General features: G+C 41.1%; 1 protein-coding gene across 2 annotated transcripts in view; it reads left to right on the forward strand.

The window, feature by feature from the left end:
• Positions 1-17129, forward strand: part of skic3 (SKI3 subunit of superkiller complex) — a 192866-nt gene that overhangs the window by 92718 nt on the left and 83019 nt on the right. For both annotated transcript variants that reach the window (XM_063069269.1, XM_063069268.1), the window contains exons 19-21: positions 7467-7649; positions 12030-12174; positions 13330-13408. In XM_063069269.1, the coding sequence (XP_062925339.1) occupies positions 7467-7649; positions 12030-12174; positions 13330-13408 (407 nt within the window). The remainder of the gene's footprint in view (positions 1-7466; positions 7650-12029; positions 12175-13329; positions 13409-17129) is intronic.

Here is a 17129-nt window from a genome sequence, read left to right on the forward strand (position 1 = left end):
AATAAAATAAACAGTGGACATTTTGGGCTGAGATCCTACATCAGGACTGCAAAGGAAGGGGGAAGACACCAGAATAAAAGGGTAGGGGTGGGGATAAGAAGGAAGACAAGCTGGAAGGTGATAGCTGAAGCCTGGTGTGTGGGAAAGGAAAAGGGCTGGAGACAAGGAATTTGATAGGGGAGGAGGGTGGCCCGTGAGAGAAAGGGAAGGAGGGGCACTGGCGGAGGTGATAGACAGGTGAGGAGAAGAGGTAAGAGACCAAGTGAGGAATGAAAAAAGAGGGAATGGGAGGGAAAAAGAAAAAAAGAGAAAAAAAACTACCAGAAGGACAAATCGATATTCATGCCATCAGGTTGGAGGCTACCTAGATGGAATATAAGATGTTGCTCCTCCAACCTGAGAGTGGCCTCAGTGAAATAAAAGGGGAGGCTGTGACAAACATGTCTGAATAGGAATGGGGATAGGAATTAAAATGTTTGGCCACCGGGAAATTTTGATTTTGGTGGATAGAGTGGAGATACTCAACAAAGTGGTTGCTCAATTTATGTTGAGTCTCACCAATGTAGAGGAGGCTGCAACAGGAGCACCGCAGTAGACAAACCCAACAGACTTGTAGTTGAAGTGTTGCCTCACTGGAAGGACTGTTTGTGAGTCTGAATAGAGGTGAGGGAAGAAGTGCGTGGACAGGTGTAGCATTTGTCTCACTTGCAGGGACATGTGGCAGGAGGGAGGTTAGTAGGGAGGGGTGAATGGACAAGGGAATCATATAGGGAGCAATCCCTGTGGAAGGTGTAGAGTGGGATGGAAGCAAAGATGTGTTTGGTGGTAGGATCTCAATAACGGTGGCGGAAGTTGTGGAGAATGATGTGTTGGATGTGAAGGCTCATGGAGTGGCTGGTGAGGATAAAAGGAACTCTATCCCTGTGAAGGTGGTGGGAAGATGGGGTGAGCGCAGATGTCAGGAAATGGAGGAGATATGGATGAGGGCAGTATCAATAGTGGGCACTGTAAAGGATCTTCCTTTTGTGTCCTTTGCGAATTAATTTGTCAAATATCATAACGGGAGTTGATTCTTAAGAAATTAAGATCAATCTTGATGCTAACATATACATTAAAGGCATTTTTGGATAACATATTACTCTTAAAGTAGGTTGCACATTGCATTAATTATCAATCCTAAGTTCTACTTAGGAGCAAGTATTTGGGGTTTTCTCAGTGCCGCTGAAGCCATTTGAATCTGCTCTGACATTCAATATAATTATGACTGATCTTCTATCTTGACAACAGTATTTTGGTTCCCTCCCAATACATCCCAATACTTTTCTGTCTGTCCAGAAAGCTATCTACTTAAATATGTTCGGCACGGACTAGAAGGGCTGAGATGGCCTGTTTCTGTGCTGTAATTGTTATATGGTTATTGTGGCCTGAAGGGTCTGTAATGTGCGGCAGATGTCTACGTTTTATGTTCTTTTATAACTATTACAGTAATTGTTATAGACAAGAAGAGGAGTGAAGAGATGCATACTGTGATTAAGTATGGGGAAAATCACATAACAGATCCACTCTAAACCTCCTCCCTCTCAGCTTAAAGCTGTGGCTTCTACCTTTAAACATCCAATGTTCAGAAGCACACATCAGTTTTTTACCCTATTTAAGCCTCTTATAATTTCATATACCTCCACTTGAAATAGTATACAGGCACAATAGCATAGTAACTAGTGGACTGCTATTGCAGCGAGGGGCATTGGGGTTTGGAATTTAAATCAGCCACTGTAAGGAACTTGTATGTCTTTTCTGTGAGCATATGGGTTTCTTTGGTGTGTTCCTGTTTCCTCCCACATGCTGCTACAAGTAGTTTTTCTTTGCACCTGTGCATACATGTACTTCTGTATGTGACAATAACCTTGACTTTGACTATCATATCACCTTAGAACCATAGAATCATAGAAACTACAGCACAGAAACAGGCCCTTTGGCCCTTCTTGGCTGTGCCGAACCATTTTCTGCCTAGTCCCACTGACCTGCACACGGACCATATCCCTCCATACACCTCCCATCCATGTATCTGTCCAACTTATTCTTAAATGTTAAAAAAGAACCTGCATTTACCACCTCGTCTGGCAGCTCATTCCATACTCCCACCACTCTGTGTGAAGAAGCCCCCCCCCCAATGTTCCCTTTAAACTTTTCCCCCCTCACCCTTAACCCATGTCCTCTGGTTGTTTTCTCCCCTTGCCTCAGTGGAAAAAGCCTGCTTGCATTCACTCTATCTATACCCATCATAATTTTATGTACCTCTATCAAATCTCCCCTCATTCTTCTACGCTCCAGGGAATAAAGTCCTAACCTATTCAACCTTTCTCTGTAACTGAGTTTCTCAAGTCCCGGCAACATCCTTGTAAACCTTCTCTGCACTCTTTCAACCTTATTTATATCCTTCCTGTAATTTGGTGACCAAAACTGAACACAATACTCCAGATTCGGCCTCACCAATGCCTTATACAACCTCATCATAACATTCCAGCTCTTATACTCAATACTTTGATTAATAAAGGCCAATGTACCAAAAGCTCTCTTTACGACCCTATCTACCTGTGACGACACTTTTAGGGAATTTTGTATCTGTATTCCCAGATCCCTCTGTTCCACTGCACTCCTCAGTGCCTTACCATTCACCCTGTATGTTCTACGTTGGTTTGTCCTTCCAACGTGCAATACCTCACACTTGTCAGTATCAAACTCCATCTGCCATTTTTCAGCCCATTTTTCCAGCTGGTCCAAGTCCCTCTGCAGGCTCTGAAAACCTTCCTCACTGTCAACTACGCCTCCAATCTTCGTATCATCAGCAAACTTGCTGATCCAATTTACCACATTATCATCCAGATCATTGATATAGATGACAAATAACAATGGACTCAGCACTGATCCCTGTGGCACACCACTAGTCACAGGCCTCCACTCAGAAAAGCAATTCTCTACCACCACTCTCTGGCTTCTTCCATCGAGCCAATGTCTAATCCAATTTACCACCTCTCCATGTATACCTAGCGACTGAATTTTCCTAACTAACCTCCCATGCGGGACCTTGTCAAAGGCCTTACTGAAGTCCATATAGACAATATCCACTTTCCTGGTAACCTCCTCAAAAAACTCCAACAGATTGGTCAAACATGACCTACCACGCACAAAGCCATGTTGACTCTCCCTAATAAGTCCCTGTCTATCCAAATGCTTGTAGATTCTGTCTCTTAGTACTCCCTCCAATAGCTTACCTACTACTGACGTTAAACTCACCGGCCTATAATTTCCCGGATTACTTTTCGATCCTTTTTTAAACAACGGAACAACATGAGCCACTCTCCAATCCTCCGGCACTTCACCCGTAGACAGTGACATTTTAAATATTTCTGCCAGGTCCCCCGCAATTTCAACACTAGTCTCCTTCAAGGTCCGAGGGAACACTCTGTCAGGTCCCGGGGATTTATCCACTTCTAATTTTCCTCAAGACAGCAAGCACCTCCTCCTTTTCAATCTGTACAGTTTCCATGGTCTCACTACTTGATTCCCTCAATTCCATAGATTTCATGCCAGCTTCCTTAGTAAATACAGACGCAAAAAACCTATTTAAGATCTCCCCCATTTCCTTTGGTTCCGCACAAAGCCGACCACTCTGATCTTCAAGAGGACCAATTTTATCCCTTACAATCCTTTTGCTCTTAATATACTTGTAAAAGCTCTTTGGATTATCCTTCACTTTGACTGCCAAGGCAACCTCATGTCTTCTTTTAGCCCTTCTGATTTCTTTCTTAAGTATTTTCTTGCACTGTATACATTTCATACAAATCCCTCTTCTTCTTTATCAGAGTTGCAATATCCCTTGAGAACCAAGGTTCCTTATTCCTATTCAATTTGCCTTTAATCCTGACAGGAACATACAAACTCTGCACTCTCAAAATTTTCCCTTTGAAGGCTTCCCACCTACCAATCACATCTTTGCCAGAGAACAACCTGTCCCAATCCACGCTTTTTAGATCCTTTCTCATTTCTTCAAATTTGGCCTTCTTCGAGTTCAGAACCTCAACCCTAGGACCAGATCTATCCTTGTCCATGATCAAATTGAAACTAATGGTGTTATGATCACTGGAACCAAAGTGCTCCCCTACACAGACTTCTGTCACTTGCCCTAATTCGTTTCCTAACAGGCGATCCAATATTGCATCCCCTCTAGTTGGTCCCTCTATATATTGATTTAGAAAACTTTCCTGAACACATTTTACAAACTCTAAACCATCTAGACCCCTAACAGTATAGGAGTCCCAATCAATGTATGGAAAATTAAAATCCCCTACCACCACAACTTTATGTTTCCTGCAGTTGCCTGCTATCTCTCTGCAGATTTGCTCTTCCAAGTCTCGTTGACTATTGGGTGGTCTGTAATACAATCCCACTAATGTGGCCATACCTTTCCTGTTTCTCAGCTCCACCCATAAGGACTCAGTAGACAAGCCCTCTAATCTGTCCTGCCTGAGCACTGCTGTAATATTTTCCCTCACAAACAATGCTACCTTTTCAGCCTCTGTTTCTCCACGGAAAGCCTTCCCAACCTCTCCTTCTAAAAAGCCCTCCAATGCAGGTATTATTCTGAATATTTTCCGTCCATCCCCTCCAGCTTAAGTACACTTTTCCCCTAACATGGAGACCAGAACTGTACACAATTTTGCAAGTCATTGTAATCTATGATTTGTCCACAGTGTCTTGGTCAAGGGGTCAGTCATGTTATAAGCTTCCTTCCCCACCATGTCCACTTGCGTGGTGGTTTTCAGGGAACTCTGCAGTTATACACGCAAGTCTCTCTGTTCAACAGCACTCCCCAGGGCCCCGCCATTCCCTTGTGTATGTCCTGCCTTTGTTCAACTTCCCAAAATCAATCACTTTGCAGTTACTTATCTGAGTTAAATTCTATCTGACATTCCTTTGGTTACTGTCTCATTTGATCAATATCATGTTGTAACCTGTGAAATTTCCTTTGCGAGACCGGTGACATGATGTCATAACAATAACCTCTTCCTTAATGTTAGCAAAAGAAAAGAGCTTGTCATTAACTTCATGAAAGGGGGCATGTTCCTGTCAACATCAACAGTGCTAAGAGTGAGAGCTTCAGTTTCCGAGGAGTGAGCATCGCCAGCAGCCTGTCCTGGTCCAGCTACATAGATGGAATGACCAAGAAACTTCCTAATTCCTCTACTTCCTGACATTGCGGAAGAAATTTGTCATGTCCCTTTTGATCATCATCAGTTTTTATTGACACATTCTGTCCCAATGCATCACGGCTTAGTATGGCAACTATTCTGCCTGTGACCACAAGAAACTGCAGAGAGTCGTGGACGCAGCTCAGCTCATCATGGAATGGAGGGTTTCCTCCATGAACTCCCTGCACACTACTCACTGCTTCAGTAAAGCAGATGCACAGTCAAAGATCCCACCCACCCTGGGCTTTTTCTTTTCTTCCCCATCCCCATTCTACCCGAAGATACAAAAGCCCGAAAACACACATCATCAGGCTCAAAGACAGCTGCTATCCCTCTTTTACAAGGCTATTGAATGGTTCCCTAGTATAACATAGATTCTTGATCTTGCAATCTACCTCACTATGGTTCTGCATCTTATTGTCTGCCTGCCTGTACTCTGTAACTGTAACACTGTTATGCTCTCTGTTACTGTTTTTCCTCAATGCACTGTTGTAGTGAAATGATCTGTGTGGACTGTATGTAAGACAAGTTTTTCACCGTACCTCAGTACATGTCACAGCAATAAACCAAAGCCATGAATGTTGGTGCTTTCAACAAACTCACTAATCTTCCCTCCTACATGTCCAACCAAATTATTAATGTAAGACAAGCACTGAAGGGCCCAATACCAATCCTTGATCACACCATTTCCATCATGTCACCTCTCATCCTACCTTTCTCTAAGGAAAACCGGGACCAGCCTGGACTCCAGTCTGAGAAGCAGCCCTCCACCGCACCCTGTGGTTCCGACCTCCAAATTGGCAATCTCACCCTGGGTTAAGGGTTCCCAACATGGGGTCCACGGACCTCTCAGTGAATAGTAACGGCCCATGGCATAAAAAAGGTTGGGAACCCTGCCTTCAATCCTGTTCTGATATGGTTTGCCAATTTGACACAACCTACCAGTTAGGACCTGGTCGGTCCCAGAGTAATGTACCATGATGGACCTTGTCAAGTGGGTTACTAAAGCCCATCTACCACTTTTTGCACATCACTTCTTCAAATGAAGATATGTGCCAAAACAGCACTGTTCCCTCTTGTGAATTCAGTGACTTCCATGTTCTTTTCCATAGAAATGTGGATGTGCCCTCTCTTTTTTCCCTTGGTTCCACTATGGGGTATCATATTGACCCTTAAAGAGGTCTATGTCGCCCGTCGCTCCTCTGCCACTCTTAATATGCTTATTGAATCTTTCAAAATTTACTTTGATCTCATCTGGACACTTTCTGGCCTCCCTATTTGCTCCTTAAGTATACTTCAATATTCCTTGTATGCTTTGAGGGATTCACTTGATCCCAGGTGCCATTACCTAATTTTTGCCTCCTTTTTTCCTAATGAGGCTGTCAATGTCACTTATCAGCCAAAGTTCCTGAATCTTGCCAGTCTTCAATGTCACTCTCAGAGGAATATGCTTATCCCAAACTTTTTATTTAATAAGACCATAAGATATAGCAACAGAATTAGGCCATTTGGCCTATCGAGTCTGCTCTGCCATTTCAATATGGCTGATCCAATTTTCCTTTCAGCCCCTTTTAATGTTTAAAAGCTTTCTAGTAAGAGATTCTCTTACTAGCTCTTCCTTCAGTTAGTCCTGACAAAGGGTCTCGGCCCGAAACGTCGACTGTACCTCTTCCTAGAGATGCTGCCTGGCCTGCTGCGTTCACCAGCAATTTTGATGCGTGTTGCATGAATTTCCAGCATCTGCAGAATTCCTCGTGTTTATATTTACTTGAAATGGCTTTAACTATTTTTGAATTATGTATCATATTTGTGACGCAAATTTGTCCCATTCATCCACTTTTATTCAATGTTGCACTCAAGCATCAGCCTAGATGCAAGAAAGACTTTTAATTACACTTGTCTTTCATTCATTCACGGATCCTGCTGATTTAAAAGTGGTGCCATTTGAGTGGTGTGACATGTGATTTCACGGGCAAGTTGAGCATGATCTTGATGATTATGAACACAGGATAAAATTTAGGCTGAGTTAAGCGGAGAAATTTTTCAACCATGTAAGAATAAATTTGATTTGTACAACATTCAATTAATTTTGTAGTTATTGTAACTGACGCTAGCATTTGCTCCCGACTTATTTGCCTTAGTATGACTGAAGAAAAGAAATGTCAGTTTCATTTTTGCTGAAAGGTCAGCTTCATTTCTGTGTGTTGTGTATTGTAGAGCTGTGAGGTATCGACCCGATGTGTCTTGCCTTTGGAAACTAATTGGAGACACATGTACCACACTCCATGCTCTCTCAGCAGCAAGGCTTCATGTTCAAGTCCCTTCAGTTCTCTCTGGACAGGGTGAAATCTCTAATGTGCAAACATTAAACAAAAATGAAGTGCTTCGCCTGGGAGGAAGGTAAATTACTTTTAATTTAAAAGTTGCAATTTTAATCTTCTGAAGATGGTTTATCAATTTTATAAGAGTTTTTTTGCCCTTTCATGCTCTTGTGTATGTAAAGGGAAGATTTCCACAGGCAATTTTCCTTGAGCTTACCAATTCAAATTAAAAATGGAATCTTTAAACTGAAGAAAAGTATGTCATTTGAAAGCTAAGTTAATCATTTAATACCATGATGCTGGAAAGTTTGTGAACCCTGTGGAATTTTCTCTATATTTCTGCATAAATATGGCCTAAAATCTTACCAAAGCTAATGTAAAAGCAAAAGAGTGGGGATACAACAAAACAAAAATTAAGGGGAAGACAAAGGATTAGGAAGCTTTTAAAACCCTACATAGAGCACCTAAAAGAATCATTAGGAAGGAAAAGATGAAATATGAAAGCAAGCTAGCAAGCAAAAATATATCTCACTCTTCCTTCAGTTAGTCCTGACGAAGGGTCTCGGCCTGAAACGTCGACTGCGCCTCTTCCTATAGATGCTGCCTGGCCTGCTGCGTTCACCAGCAACTTTGATGTGTGTTGCTTGAAGCAATATCAAAAGTGGATAGTAAAAGCTTTTTCAACTATGTAAAAATAAATAAAAGTGAGAGTGGGTATAGAAACTGAGGCCAGAGAAATAATAATGAGGGACAAGGAGATGGCAGATGAACTAAATGAGTATTTTGCATCAGTGTTCACTGTGGAGGATACTAGCAGTGTGCCAGATGTTAAAGGGTGTGAGGGAAGAGAATTGAGTCCTGTACTATTACAAGGGAGAAGGTGCTCAAAAAGTTAAAAGACCTAAGGGTGCATAAGTCACCTGGACCAGATGGACTGCACCTGAGGGTTCTGAAATGGATAGCAGCAGAGTTTGTGGAGGCATTAGTAATGATCTTTCAAGAATCATTGGACTCTGGCATGGTGCCAGAGGACTGGAAAATTGCAAATGTCACTCCACTCTTTAAGAAAGAAGGGAAGTAGCATAAAAGAAATTATAGACCAGTTATCCTGACCTGTGTGGTTGGGAAGATGTTAGAGTCAATTGTTAAGGATGAGGTGATGAAGTACTTAATGACACAGGATAAGATAGGACAAAGTTGGCATAGTATCCTTAAGGGAAAATCTTGCCTGACAAATCTGTTGGAATTCTTTGAGGAGATTACAAGTAGGATAGATAAAGGAGATGCATTGGATGTTACTAGCGTGGTTAGAACATTGGCTGATTAGTAGGAGGGAGCAAGTGGAGGAAAAAAAGGTTCTTTTCTGATTGGCTGCCAGTGACTAGTGGTGTTCCGTAGGGGTCGGTGTTGGGACCACTTCTTTTTATGCTGTGTATCAATGATTTAGATGGTGGAATAGATGGCTTTGTTGCCAAGTTTGCAGATCATATGAAGATTGGTGGAGGGGCAGGTAGGGTTGAGGAAACAGGTAGGCAACAGAAGGACTTCGACAGATTAGGGTAATGGGCAAGAGAGTGGAAAATTAAGTACAACGCTGTACAAATGGATGGTCATGCACTTCGATTGTAGAAATAAATGTGCAGACTATTTTCTAAACAGGCAGAAAATCGAAAAATTTGAAATGCAAAGGGACTTGGGAGTCCCTTTGTGCAGAACACCCTAAAGGTTAACTTGCAGGTAGAGTCAGTGGTGAGGAAGACAAATGCAATGTTAGCATTAATTTCAAGAGCTCTAGGATACAAGAGCAGGGATGTGCTGCTGAGGCTTTCTAAGGCACTGGTGAGGCCTCACCTTGGTGTTGTGAACAGTTTTGAGATCCTTATCTAAGAAAAGATGTGCTGGCATTGGGGAGGGTCCAGAGGAGGTTCACAAGGATGATTCTGGGAATTAAAGGGTTATCATACAAGGAACATTTGATAGCTCTGGGTCTGTACTCACTGGAATTTAGAAGGATGGGTGGCGGGGAAATCTCAGTGAAACCTTTCAAATGTTGAAGGGCCTGGACAGAGTGAAGTGGAAAGGATATTTCAGATAGTGGGGGAGTCTAGGATAAGGGAACACAGCCTTAGGATACAGGGGCATCCATTTAAAGCAGAGATGCGGAAAAATTTCTTTAGCTAGAGGGTCGAGAATTTGTGGAATTTATTACCACAGGCAGCTGTGGAGGCCAGTTCGTTAGGTGTAGTTAAGACAGAGCTTGATACGGCAGCAAAGGTTATAGGGAGAAGGCCAAGGAGTGAGGCTGAGGAGGGAAAAAAGGATCAGCCATGATTGAATGGTGGAGCAGACTTGATGGGCCAAATAGTCTAATTCTGCTCCTATGTCTTATGGTCTTAAAATGTGATCAAATCTGCATGTAAGTCCTAAAACTAGATAAAGAGACCCCAATTAAATAACTAACACAAAAAATGTTATACTTGTTCATTTATTTATTGAGAAAAATGATCCAATATTGCATGTAGTTGTTGGAAAAAGTAAGTGAACCTCTAGGGTAATACCTTCTACAAAAGCTATTTGGAGCCAGATGTTCTGATCAATGAGATGAGATAGGAAGTGTAGGTTTTAGAGGTGCCCTGCCCCATAAAAAAGACACACAAAGTCAGGTTACTGACCGCCTGCTCTTCTCAAGAAAGATCTGTTTATGTGCACCATGCTTTGATCAAAATAACTTTCAGAGGACCTTAGAGGAAGAACTAGAAAGATGCATGAAGCTGAAAAAGGCTACAAAAGCATTTCTAAAGACCCGAGTGTTCATCAGTCCGCAGTCAGAGAAATTGTCTAGAAATGGAGGAAACTTAGTACTGTTGCCACTGCCTTGGAGTGGGCATCCTGTAAAGATCATACTAAGTATATTATACTTGTTCATTTATTTATTGAGAAAAATGATCCAATATTGCATGTAGTTGTTGGAAAAAGTATGTGAATCTTTAGGGTTCACATGAGATGAAGATCATAAGATCATAACATACAATGCTGAAGGAGGTGAAAAAGAACCCAAGGGTAACAGTAAAAGACCTGCAGGAATCTCTGGAACTTGCTAAGGTCTCTGTTCATGTGTCCATTATATGAAAAATACCGAACAAGAATGGTGTTCATGGAAGGACACCACGGAGGAAACCACTGCTCTCCAAAAAATACATTGCTGCATGTCTCAAGTTTGCAAAAGACCACCTGGATGTTCTACAATGCTTCTGGGACATGTTCTGTGGACAGGTGACATAAAAGTTGAACTTTCTGGCAGAAATGCACACCATTATGTTTGGAGGAAAAAGGGCACTGCACATCAACACCAAAGCCTCATCCCAACTGTGAAACCATCTATCCCAATTGGTTCATTCACCCTCTTACCAGTAACATAATCCAAACAAACTGCTAGCGGGAGGACTTTCTCAGCAGTTAACATAACAAAGAAGCCATTTCAATTATAACATAACAAAGAAGCCATTTTAATTAGCCTACGCAGTAACATAAAAGAAGAAACCCCTTACACATGGTTGAAGGAGTATTATGGTTTGGGGCTGCTTTGCTGTCTCAGGGCCTGGACGGCTTGCTATCGTTGAGGGAACAATAAATTCAAAATTGTATCAAGACATTTCACAGGAGAATGTCAGGGTCACAGTCCATCACCTGAAACATAATATAAGTTAGGTAATGCAACAAGACACTGATCTGAAAGACATGAGTAAATCAACAACAGAACGGTTTAATAAGAAGAAAATTCATGTTTTGGGATGACCGATTCAAAGTCCTGACTTTAATCCTATAGAAATGTTGTGGAGGTCCTGAAGCAAGCTATTCATGCAAGGAAGCCAACCAACATCTGAGTTGTAAGGAGGAATGGCCTAAAATTCCTCCAAGCCAATGTGCAGGACAGATCAACGGTACCGGAAACGTTTAGTTGAAGTTATTGCTGGACAAGAGGGTCACACCAGTTACTGAAGACAAAGGTTCACATACGTTTTCCAAAAAAATGCATGTCATCTTGGATCATTTTTCTCAATAAATGAAAAAGTATGGTGTTTTTTGCTATTTATTGGGTTCTCTTTATCATGTTTTAGGACTTAAGTGAAGATCTGATCACATTTTATGCAGAAATAGTGAAAATTCTACAGGATTCACTTACTTTGTAGCACCACTGTACATCTAATGTGATTTAAATTCTTGTGTGTTGAGGTTGCTAATCTTTTGAGTGCTAAATTTCAAACCTTAAATTAATTTAGGTTGAATTTCATGTAATCCAAAATCACGAATGAAAATTAGATGTGTCGCAAAGCTACATTTTGATCTTTTCAACTGCAGTTTAAATTGTGAATCAAAATTACAATTTTTATATTTTCAATTGTATTTGTTGTGCAACAAAGTAGTCATTTTTAAGAAATGGAACTTAATTGTTTCTTAGGTGCTATGTGCGAGCCCTTACATTGAATTCTACATGTGCCAATGTGTGGTGTGACCTTGGTGTGAATTATTACCGACAGGCACAATACCTAGCCAGTATAGGAGAGGAAAATACAGTGCATGAGTTGCTGGAAAAATCACTGCAGGTAAAATAAGAAATCTGAAACAAGAATTAGGAGTTATATCTTTAATATAATAGTCCAGATTGTAAAATAAAAGTGTTGCAACAGATTGACTTTTCTGATACTGTTTCTTTGCAAGAATTTAATTGTGAAGTGTGATTGTTTTTTCACTTTACTGCCAGCAATCATTCAGTTTTTGTCTACACGATGTACATGGCTTCCTGCTTTGAACTATATACACAATAAAAACGTGCTCTTCAATGTATTACCTTGCTAATTATCACCCAATTCCCAGAAACATGGTTATGTATTTCCCCCTACCAAAAACTATTCATAATTTTTATTTATTTAAAGATATTACACAGAATAGGCCTTTCTGGCCCTCCAAGCTGTGCCACCAGTAACCGCCCGATTTACCCCCAACCTAATCACAGGATAATTTACAATGACCTCAATAGGAATCAGTCTTCATTGGTCAATCAGAAGACACTTCAATTTAATTTGCATGACGAAGGAATTTCTGAATAAATTTCATTTTAATTTTTTCTATCTGTTATAATCATGACTATTTAAAATGTCTGGTATTAATTTGGATTTTGTGGCTGGCTTCTCTGCTAATTTACACCAAGTAAATCCTTAATCTTGCCAAAATTAAATCAGAAATTCTAAAAGTTGTGGAATTATAAAAAAATTCAGATTTGTGTATCTATGATATTTAACATAAAAAAAAAGCTGTGAGCAGAAATACTATTATGCTCAAGTATCTGCAATCATTAAACAGTACATATGCCTAAAGTAGATTTGGCTGACAAAACTGGCCAGGTTTCAGATTGGAAAGAAGAATGTGATATGTGCATTCTTAGCTGGAGCTGTAGGCCAGTATTATGAAAATTTTCTTCATTTGGTTTGGACATAATTGCATTTTTAAAAAAATAAATATTGCCTTAATATTGCTGAGTCCGCAAACTATTCTATTTATTTAAATTAATGAACACATCATCAAATAAGCTCCAATTGATTTATGCAATTTCATTATTCACCTCATCTCATCCAAATTTTTCCCCGTTTGTGAGAGGCTGTCAGGAAAATCAGCAAATAAAATTTGCTCCTTGATATTACCTGACTTCACCTAATTTTAAAACATTTCCAATAACAGAAGTTTTTTTTAAAATTCAACAGTGCCTTAAAAAGTCTGTGATGATGAACAGCAAAAGTCATCAATACTGGAATGCACTTGGAGTTGTTGCCAGTCACAAAGGTACTGTCAGATAGAGTTTAATTCTTATCAATCTTATAGTGCCTCACGTGCAGCTTAGTCCTTGTATGTAGGCTGATCCTTATCACTCTAATAGTGCAAGTTTCAATCACAAACTCCAGCGTGGCTGAATTTGGAAAGCAACATGGAAAAAGGCTCTTTAGTCCACCAAGCTCACTCTGATTCTCAACCACCCATTTGTGTGCCGTTCTGCTTAGCTACCTACATGAATTACATCAATGAGATTGAAAGAATATAGTTAAAATTTACAAGAATTTTGCCAGAACATGAGGACTTGAGTTGTAGGGAAAGGTTAATAGTTTTGGACTTCATTCCCTGGAGCACTGAAAAATGAAGGAGACTTGACTGAATCAGAATCAGGTTTATTATCACTGGCATGTGATGTGAAATTTGTTATATTAGCAGCCGCAGTTCAATGCAGTACATAATCTAGCAAAGAAAAATATAAATACGTAAAATAATAATAATAAAAATTAAACAAGTAAATCAATTACATATATTGAATAGATTTTAAAACGTGTAAAAACAGAAATGCTGTATATTTTTTTAAAAAGTGAGGAAGTTTCCAAAGCTTCAATGTCCATTTAGGAATCAGATGGCTGAGGGGAAGAAGCTGTTCCTGAATCACTGAGTGTGTGCCTTCAGGCTTCTGTACCTTCTCCCTGATGGTAACAGTGAGATATTCAATATTCAGGAGGGATAGACATGAAAGAAAAGGAGGTGGGGTAGCATTGCTGGTTAGAGAGGAGATTAACGCAATAGAAAGGAAGGACATTAGCTGGGAGGATGTGGAATCGATATGGTTAGAGCTGCATAACACTAAGGGGCAGAAAACGCTGGTGGGAGTTGTGTACAGGCCATCTAACAGTAGTAGTGAGGTTGGGGATGGTATTAAACAGGAAATTAGAAATGCGTGCAATAAAGGAACAGCAGTTATAATGGGTGACTTCAATCTACATATAGATTGGTTGAACCAAATTGGTAAGGGTGCTGAGGAAGAGGATTTCTTGGAATGTATGCGGGATGGTTTTTTGAACCAACATGTCGAAGAACCAACTAGGGAGTAGGCTATTCTAGACTTGGTATTGAGTAATGAGGAAGGGTTAATTAGCAATCTTGTCGTGAGAGGCCCCTTGGGTAAGAGTGACCATAATGTGGTGGAATTCTTCATTAAGATGGAGAATGACATAGTTAATTCAGAAACAAAGGTTCTGAACTTAAAGAAGGGTAACTTTGAAGGTATGAGACGTGAATTAGCTAAGATAGACTGGTAAATGACACTTAAAGGGTTGACGGTGGATATGCAATGGCAAGCATTTAAAGATCGCATGGATGAACTACAACAATTGTTCATCCCAGTTTGGCAAAAGAATAAATCACGGAAGGTAGTGCACCCGTGGCTGACAAGGGAAATTAGGGATAGTATCAATTCCAAAGAAGAAGCATACAAATTAGCCAGAAAAAGCGGCTCACCTGAGGACTGGGAGAAATTCAGAGTCCAGCAGAGGAGGACAAAGGGCTTCATTAGGAAAGGGAAAAAAGATTATGAGAGAAAACTGGCAGGGAACATAAAAACTGACTAAAAGCTTTTATAGATATGTGAAAAGAAAAAGATTGGTTAAGACAAATGTAGGTCCCCTACAGACAGAAACAGGTGAATTGATTATGGGGAGCAAGGACATGGCAGAGCAATTGAATAACTACTTTGGTTCTGTCTTCACTAAGGAGGACATAAATAATCTTCCGGAAATAGTAGGGGACAGAGGGTCCAGTGAGATGGAGGACCTGAGGGAAATACATGTTAGTAGGGAAGTGGTGTTAGGTAAATTGAAGGGATTAAAGGCAGATAAATCCCTAGGGCCAGATGGTCTGCATCCCAGAGTGCTTAAGGAAGTAGCCCAAGAAATAGTGGATGCATTAGTGATCATTTTTCAAAACTCGTTAGATTCTGGACTAGTTCCTGAGGATTGGAGGGTGGCTAATGTAACCCCACTTTTTAAAAAAGGAGGGAGAGAGAAACCGGGGAATTATAGACCGGTTAGCCTAACATCGGTGGTGGGGAAACTGCTAGTGTCAGTTATCAAAGATGTGATAACAGCACATTTGGAAAGCGGTGAAATCATCGGACAAAGTCAGCATGGATTTGTGAAAGGAAAATTGCGTCTGACGAATCTCATAGAATTTTGTGAGGATGTAACTAGTAGAGTGGATAGGGGAGAACCAGTGGATGTGGTATATTTGGATTTTCAAAAGGCTTTTGACGAGGTCCCACACAGGAGATTAGTGTGCAAACTTAAAGCACACGGTATTGGGGGTAAGGTATGGATGTGGATAGAGAATTGGTTGGCAGACAGGAAGCAAAGAGTGGGAATAAACGGGACCTTTTCAGAATGGCAGGCAGTGACTAGTGGGGTACCGCAAGGCTCAGTGCTGGGACCCCAGTTGTTTACAATATATATTAATGACTTAGATGAGGGAATTAAATGCAGCATCTCCAAGTTTGCGGATGACACGAAGCTGGGCGGCAGTGTTAGCTGTGAGGAGGATGCTAAGAGGATGCAGGGTGACTTGGATAGGTTAGGTGAGTGGGCAAATTCATGGCAGATGCAATTTAATGTGGATAAATGTGAGGTTATCCACTTTGGTGGCAAAAACAGGAAAACAGATTATTATCTGAATGGTGGCCGATTAGGAAAAGGGGAGGTGCAACGAGACCTGGGTGTCATTATACACCCAGGTCTCGTTGCACCTCCCCTTTTCCTAAAGTCATTGAAAGTGGGCATACAGGTACAGCAGGCGGTGAAAAAGGCGAATGGTATGCTGGCATTCATGGCAAGAGGATTCGAGTACAGGAGCAGGGAGGTACTACTGCAGTTGTACAAGGTCTTGGTGAGACCACACCTGGAGTATTGTGTGCAGTTTTGGTCCCCTAATCTGAGGAAAGACATTCTTGCCATAGAGGGAGTACAAAGAAGGTCCGCCAGATTGATTCCTGGGATGGCAGGACTTTCATATGATGAAAGGCTGGATGAACTAGGCTTATACTCGTTGGAATTTAGAAGATTGAGGGGGGATCTTATTGAAACGTATAAAATCCTAAAGGGATTGGACAGGCTAGATGCAGGAAGATTGTTCCCGATGTTGGGGAAGTCCAGAACGAGGGGTCACAGTTTGAGGATAAAGGGAAAGCCTTTTAGGACCGAGATTAGGAAAAACTTCTTCACACAGAGAGTGGTGAATCTGTGGAATTCTGTGCCACAGGAAACAGTTGAGGCCAGTTCATTGGCTATATTGAAGAGGGAGTTAGATATGGCCCTTGTGGCTAAAGGGATCAGGGGGTTTGGAGGGAGGGCTGGTACAGGGTTCTGAGTTGGATGATCAGCCATGATCATACTGAATGGCGGTACAGGCTCGAAGGGCCGAATGGCCTACTCCTGCACCTATTTTCTATGTTTCTATGAGAACAGAACATGCCCTGGGTGCTGGAGGTCCTTGATAATGGATGCTGCCTTTCTGAGACACCGCTCCCTAAAGATGTCCTGGGTATGTTGTAGGCTAGTGCCCAAGATGGAGCTGACTAGATTTATATTCTTCTGCAGCTTCTTTCAGTCCTGTGCAGTAGCCTCTCCATACCAGACAGTGATGCAGCCTGTCAGAATGCTCTCCACAGAACAACTATAGAATTTTTGAGTGTATTTGTTGA

The sequence above is a fragment of the Mobula hypostoma genome, chromosome 16, assembly GCF_963921235.1.
Source record: "Mobula hypostoma chromosome 16, sMobHyp1.1, whole genome shotgun sequence".
NCBI lineage: Eukaryota > Metazoa > Chordata > Chondrichthyes > Myliobatiformes > Myliobatidae > Mobula > Mobula hypostoma.